General features: G+C 42.8%; 1 protein-coding gene across 3 annotated transcripts in view; it reads right to left on the reverse strand.

Annotated features, from left to right (window-relative positions):
* Positions 1-105: 105 nt before the first annotated feature.
* The window catches only part of PLAAT1 (phospholipase A and acyltransferase 1), a 31,353-nt gene continuing 23,802 nt past the window's right edge, over positions 106-7,656 (reverse strand). For all 3 annotated transcript variants that reach the window (XM_004712347.4, XM_045287559.1, XM_045287558.1), the window contains exons 3-4: positions 5,415-5,683; positions 106-364 (exon numbers count right to left, since the gene is read on the reverse strand). In XM_004712347.4, the coding sequence (XP_004712404.1) occupies positions 260-364; positions 5,415-5,683 (374 nt within the window). In that variant the 3' untranslated portion in view covers positions 106-259. The remainder of the gene's footprint in view (positions 365-5,414; positions 5,684-7,656) is intronic.

The raw sequence follows: 7,656 nt of genomic DNA on the forward strand, positions 1-7,656 counted from the left end.
ATTTTGTTAAGATCCTCTGCTTGCTCATTCACAAGGCCACGGCGTCTTATTCGGCTGCCACAGCAGATCGATGTCGTGGGGAGAAAATTTTCCTTGACTCAATGATGAGACAATATTGGAAAGCAATTTATTAAAGTGCCTGCTATCTGTCACTGGAATCTGGAACGACAATTCAGTGAAAATAAGTATTCATTCTGGATTTCTGTTTTGTTTTCCTTCTCACAAAACCCTTCAGTTCCAATACCTCTTCAGTAAATGGTTAAGCGCAGTTTGCCTTCTGTCTTTTGAGCAGCAAGCCCAGGAACGAGAAGGCACCGCCAGCAACAGCTGTCACGATCTCAAAGGTGCTTATTGCCCGGGTGGCCTAGGAGGAAACAAGAGACGAAAGACAGATCTTATTCTAAAGGCGTCTCTCGGCAGGCTCCAAGTTTGTTTCTAAAACCAGAGACCCTTTTCATGCACAGCAATTTAACATTTCAGTGCAAAATTCAAATTATTTATGACTAAAGATCAAACAAATACATGTGACTATTTTTATAATTATGCTAAATATATGGATACATATAGCAGATGCATAGAGCATTTAGTACCGGTCTGCTTATAAACCCATTATGGAAGGATAGTTCCCATTAGTCACTGTGGTAGCTAGATTTATGTAAACATGAAGATGTATGAAAGTATAGAGGTGGAATCCCACCTGTCAATCGGGTCACAGGCTGATGAAGCCTCCTAGGGAGCGTGGCCCTCTTATAAGGGAGAAACTGGGAGCTTCTCTCCCTCCCTCTCTCTCTGCCCCTTCTCCTTCCTGCTTGCTGGGAATCTGCCACCTCCAGGGATAGGCCCAGCCATCCGACCCAGAGAGTTGTCCACACCTGCCATATTTCCACTATCTTTGGATCCACATGACTCTGTTCTCATGGGCCTCTGATCTGTGCATCCTGCTTCCTCCTCCTTCCTATCGGCCTGCAGCTACATGAGTCTGAAGAGAGCCCCATACATTTGAGTTAGGCTGTGTTGGGACGCCTTCTTGATCTAAAATTACTTCTTGATATAAAGTTCTTCCTTTTATAGATATATAATTTTGTTGGGGGCTTGTATTAGTCTAGGTACTTTGGAGAAACAAATCCACGGCGACTCATGTATAAGAGAGAGTTTTATGTAAAGAAAAGGTGCATCACGAAAACATCCCAACCCAATGCTGCCCAAGCCCACAAGTCCAACATTAACCCATTAACCCAACACCAGTCCACAAAGTCCTCCACCTCACAAAACAGAGGCAATGATGCCGACTGCAGGAGGAAAGCTGAGTCCGTGAACGTGTAAGCATCTCAGCACTGGCAGGGGTCTCCACACGGCTGCTCCAGCACCCAGGGCTGCATCGGGATAGATCAATGCGGCTTCTCCTTGGGGATGTCTTGTAGGAAATCCATCTTGCAAGCTGAAGCAGGTAACTGCTAAGGCAGCTGCACCCGATACAACCATCACAAAACAAGAGACCCAAGAACTCGAAAGTCGAGGCTTCACCACCCATTTATCCCTCCGCCTTTCAACCAGCACCACATGTGATTATCGGCTAGGTTGGCACAATTAAACTAACTCAGGGCTCTTCCAGCTCGTATAACAATCCATACATCAATTGTATCAAGCACCCTTGTAAATATGTTGCCACCATCATTTTCTTTCTACTTGAGCTCCTGGTATCAGCTCCTTTTTTTTTTCTGCCTCCCCCACCTTCCAACCCTTGTGAACCCTTGATAAATTATATAATTATTATATTCATATCTTATACCGTTTGCTGTCCCCCTTCACCCCTGTTTCTCTTATTCTGTTATAAAGTTCTTTCTTATACATCTATAAATATCACTGGTTTTGTTTCTCTAGGCAACTCAGCTTAACATAATCATCATGGCGCATCTGTGGAAGTGGTGTAGCATTGCTCACCGGTGTTTTACAAACTTGAGCTTTAGGGGGGAAATATGTCACTTGCCCGAGGCCATTTCAGGATAGGAAGGGTCCTAGGAGCCACGTGTTTTCTTGCTTCCTACTCCTATGCCTAGCCCTAAACACACACCTTGTTTTGGTTGGGTCTATATCAAGATGAATACCTTGGTATAAATATATATATATATCTTTTGGCTAATGTAAAGAAGGTTTGTGTGAATTATTCATAAAATAATTCCAGGATGTGATCTGGACTAAATATATCTAAAGACGGATGCTAATTATCATATCAAAAGCTAATTTCTCATGCAGGCAAACTGAAACATACCACTCACAAGCTCAGTGTGCATCGTGGGGTACAGGCACGGACAGCTTTAAAGGTACGCATCATCACCGGGATGATGGGGGTCCATGCATAGTCACGGTTTTCACAGCACTCAGCTGATAATGCCTTCCTTCTGCATGGATTTAAGTGCAATTTTAAGACTCGAAGGTCACATCAGATACTTCAGAGTCATAGTGCATTCCAAAGTAATACTAATAATAAATTTGTTCTCTCATATTTAAACTTTAGGCCTTCAAATAAAGCAATCATCTCTCCCAAATGACTCTGGGGATCAGCCCAAGAGCTAGAAAGCCTGACCCAGCTCACCAGTTTCTGCCATGGTGCCTGCTATCTTCACATCGCAGCATTATAACTGTTGGGACCATGGCCAGAGAAGAGACTAGCGGTAACAGTGTCAGCCAACAGCAGGAATTCACTCACTCCGGAGGGGCATCCTGTGGTCTGCATGGAAGTAGGTGACTTCCTGCCCCAGTTACCAGGCAGAATGGCACTGGTAAACAACTTGGTGCTGAAAGATCCTACTTTTGCGTATAACTTTCATCTTTTGTGCGCGTGTGTGTGATCTACCTACCTACCTCTCGTGTTAAATTAGTGACTACCTAAATAAGTTCCAGAGCAGAGCTAACCATAAGGTCTGTGAGGAACACAAAGGGGCCAGAGGATCTAAGACACAGGACAAACCCCAATGAACACAGAAGCAGTCATCAGACAGGACTACGGATTGTAAGCAGGCCCGGTCCCTGCACAACTGCAGGAAGATGCTGAGGTCCCGAGAAGGTCTTTTTGCAAAAAAAGGGGGCAAAAAAAAAAAGGGGGGGGGGGTGGAGAAGAAGACATGGTTGATATCTTTAAGGAAAATGCCCTGGGAAACTAGCAGGACCCTGAGAACAGAGAAGCCCCAGCTCGGTGCAGGCCTACTTTGGTAAAATTCATCCACTAGAAGCCCAAAATGGCAAAATCGCATAACTCAAAAAGCCCAGGAAGGAGAAAGAGAACTTAATCCCAAACCAAATTTCTGCGGGACTCCAGGCGCCATTATAATCAGGCCACTTTCAGCAGCTCATGCAGTCTCTCAAATCCCAAAATGCTCGTGCCTTTCTAGTTGTATCCCAAATGGCAAAATCCCGTGTAATTTGGACAATCCCTTGGAGTTGCATGAAATGGGGTCTGACCCACAAGATTAAAACGTCCCAGGATGCTGCTGGTGAAGCAGCATGAGGAAGAGCTTCTACTTTGCAGCTTACTTAGGCTGAGAAGACCTGCAAATACCACACTGCACACTTCCTCCTGTACAAGGACGCCTATCTCCGGAGCTGCACGTGCCCAGTGCAACGTTAGCAAAGCTGGAGCGGACGAGCCCCGGCATCAGTGTGACAGGCACACAGAGGAGGGCAGGCATTTATCAAAACGCCTTTGCCTCGAGCGTCTAAGGCCACAGTGGCAGGGCACATGCACGCTCAGCTAGTCAGGGTTAAGTGAGGACACTGCCATCTTCTACAGCGAGATGCATTCTATATTAGCTATTTAGGGGATGGCTGTCACAAACAGTGGTTTTAGAAAGTGTGGAAAAGTACAAAAATAAAAAGAAAGTCGTTGCCCAACCTTCCACCCGTATGAACTTTCTTGTGCATTTACATTTCCGCCCAGTGAAGAAAACATATCGCCATTTCCCAAGAAAAGTTTGCTGAGGCCGAGGCGCCTAAGGCTGAAAACACTTGCCACCAGGTCCATCCCACGTCATAGGAGCCCCAGGTGTGCGGGAGTAGAACTGTACTTCAAAGCTTTCCATCTTCACCACACGCTGACCCGGAGTCTCAAAATCTCTCATCGTTTGAGAGTGTTTCTCACACTGAGTGATGCTGCCCCTTGGGGGAAGTTGGAACAATCCAGGGGCTGCTGCAAAAGCAGGTCACTACAGTTATGGGCTATATAATACACAGTTTTTCACGCTAAGGGGGACAGGGGAGAGTGCTGAGTAATTGTGTTTTTTTCTGAAAAGTAGGTGGTAGGACAAATATGTTGGGGAATATAGACTCTAAAACAACCGTAAGAACAAAAACAAAACAAAAATAAATAAAACAACGTGATGGGACTCTGGTGTTCAGCAGTGGGTCAAAATCACTCAGCTAATGGATGAAGACCGGGTTCTAGCACAGATCTACAGGAGGCCAAAGCTTGAGTAAACCTTCAAGACCATCAATGCACCATCTTTATCAGAACCTGCTGGGACCAGTTTTACTGTTTGTGGAGGAAGAATTCATTTTTCATGGATCAGAAGTCTACTAATTTTCAGCTACACCATGAGATTTCCATGCAAAGATGAACAGGAGTTAGTGTGTGCCTCCGGTGGTAAACTCGATTCTGACTCAATTTACTGTTCCATGTGAATAGAGTGTTCACTGCCTTAATGTGTTGCCTCACATAAATGAATTCCCTATTACATTATTCCTTAATGATAACAAATGTATCCTTTCAATTTGTTGTGTGTCCCATTTCCAAAGCTTTCATGAGAAGAAGTATAACCTCGTGCCTTGTAAGTTAATAAAACTGATTTGCCATTTCAAGATAATGGAAGACGAAAAATTTGAGATGTTAAAATATTTATTAATATGTTATAGTATAGTTCTTTGAATTTTCAAAGTATCCTCTTTTTTCCCTTTTTTTCTTTTTTCCAGTTCTCATAGGTAACAACTCTGGAGGTTAAAAATCTATTAAATTCTTATTTGGAGGATTTAGGATGAAAAAGACTTCTTTAAAAAGTCTTACATAATCATTTTCATAGCATCCCAGTAAGTAAGTCGCTGGGAAAAACATCAACAGTGTAACTGGATTGGTGGGGCTAACCCAAAGACTGAACCAAGCCACTGCCAAGTGGGCTCTGATTCATAAAGACCCTATAGGACGGAACACAACTCCTGGAGCTTCCAAGGGTGCACATTTTCACAGGAGTAGACAGTCACATCTTTGTCCCACAGAGAAGCTGGTGGGTTCAAACCAACGTCTTTTCAGCTAGCAGTCAAGCACTTGATCACTGAGCCCCACGGGTTTCCCAGATAGGAAAAAGAGCAGTCAATCGAGCATGCTGTTCACTTAGGAAGTTTCTTTTGTCTCCAAGAGAAAGACTCACCTGCTCTGAACATCCTTCTCCATAGCGAAGCAAAGTCACAAAATGTTCACAGTTGTTGTCAAAAATGTCATATGCTACCTCATGTCCAATAACAAATTCTGAGCGCTGCATCACTTCTTCCGTGGGGAGAGGGGGGTATATCTCATCGTATTTATTGTTTATTCTATATGTGTCTTTTCCCACGACATCCTTCAGGGGTTGCATCTTCACCAAGGCCTTTCTGCTGAATATAGACTTGGCACTTGTAAATGATGCAGGAATGCCATTGTCTATGAGGAAAATTCTGGTTAGTAAGGCACAGTGATCCACTCCAGTGAACTCCAGTGTCATTGTAAATAGGCTGGGAGTGTTGGGATGTCTAAACCCAGCTGTTCCTAATATTTCATTAAATGAGAAGCCACTGGTCTCTCAACCTCACACACTCATTCTATACCTTATCATAGCACTTACTCAATGCTGCATAAATAAGAATGTAAGAACAACTTTGAAAATGTATGAACTCATCATAAAATACAATGAGTGAGAACTAATTACTAATAACTGACATGATCACTAGAGATCTTGGTATAGTACTCTAAAATAAGACCAACCCATGGGACAGAGTTGATTTCACACGGTAACAAGTTGTTCCAGTAGCACTGTACTCGGGGGTTTTCTACGGCTGTAAATGTACAGAAGTAGATCACCACACCTTTCTGTAGGGTGTGGTGATCTACTTCTGGGTGGATTTGAAATTTTGACCATTCAGTTAATAGCCAAGCACAAACCAATCTGAGTACTGGCCACTTTTTTGATAAAGCAATCTCTTTTCAGCATTCAAGTGCTTATAAACTAGACTAGGACTTAGCAATAGTGTATTATGCTAAGCAGGCTCCTCCTGGTGCCTAAGCTGCATTCTCATATGCACCTCCACCTCCACTTTTTACACATGTTTTTTCAACCAGGCTGCTGCCTTAGCTCCTGATTTCTTGCTTGGAAACTGGAATGATATCCTGTCTTTCAAAAAACCACTTGGGGTCAGGCTAGGCAGTTAATTTCTCTTGTCAGTTCCTTTCCCTAAGAAATTAAATCTTGGCTCTGAACTCTAATCCAATAGGCACTGTCCACCGGATGGCCCTATGTTGTACCCTACCCACCTTTTAATACTGCCCCAGCCCCACTCCTCCACCTTAGCTACTGTTATTGGTGAACATTTGCCTGGACTACCAGGAATTCCTGGACCCTGGCCAACCACATCACAATTGTTCTGCTTATCCATATTCAGGTGACTCATGAGAAAGAGTCTCTGGATACCCGTTGTTTAAAACATTCCCTTTCAATCATTAATCAACTCCTTTGCACTCTTCTATCTCCTCCAAGTTTTTCCAGGCAAAGCCCTACACCATGAAAGTGCTAATACATTGCATGTGCTTCTGGGCACGTATATCCGAGTTAGGACTATGACACTTTGCTGCTGGCACTGTCATTGCTGTTTAACTTGTTTGGTGGAGCCCAATGCCATCCTTTGACAGATAAGGAAAGTAAGTCTCAGAGAGGGAAATTGGCTTGCAAAAGATCATAGAAAATGATACCAACATAAGCAGGGATACAATCTTGATCTACAGGATCAAAGCTCAGGGCTTCAGCCACATTCATGTGGAGTTTAAGACACAGGAAAACAAGGATACAGCACCAAATGCCATAGTATTTTCCAGATGGGAAAGCTACAGAGATAATATCATTCATATATATAGTGCTAATCACTAGACCTTCCAGAGTCAGTTCTGATTGGCAAATGCCATTTTATTTGTCCTTGCCACTTAAAATATCTCCAGAACCAGAATGAATGCTCTGAAAATATTGCAAAAGTAATTTCATTGAAAGTGCTCATAAGTTCCCAAGACAGTAAATCTTAGACCCATAAATACTTCTCCTGAAAGATATCTTCAGGGGAGAAAAATACCTTAGGTTACATATTATTTGTATATGTTTCCCCTAGTAAATAAATTAAATTGTGACAATCCCTAAATATTTAAATAATATAAGTATAAACATATATGTGGAAAATTAAATCACTAATCACCCAACTATTCAGAAATAATGATCATTATTTTTAAAGTTTTTGTTATGTTTTTATCAACACATGTGGTAGGTTTGTATATATATGCATATGAAAAGGGGGTGAGTTAGTTAATTGTGCCAGCCTGGCCGATAATCACATGTGGGGCTAATTGAAAGGCGGAGGGATAAATGGGTGGTGAAG

This window comes from Echinops telfairi, unplaced genomic scaffold (assembly GCF_000313985.2).
Source record: "Echinops telfairi isolate 266 unplaced genomic scaffold, ASM31398v2 ScPeMD7_17;HRSCAF=63, whole genome shotgun sequence".
NCBI classification, from domain to species: Eukaryota; Metazoa; Chordata; class Mammalia; order Afrosoricida; family Tenrecidae; genus Echinops; species Echinops telfairi.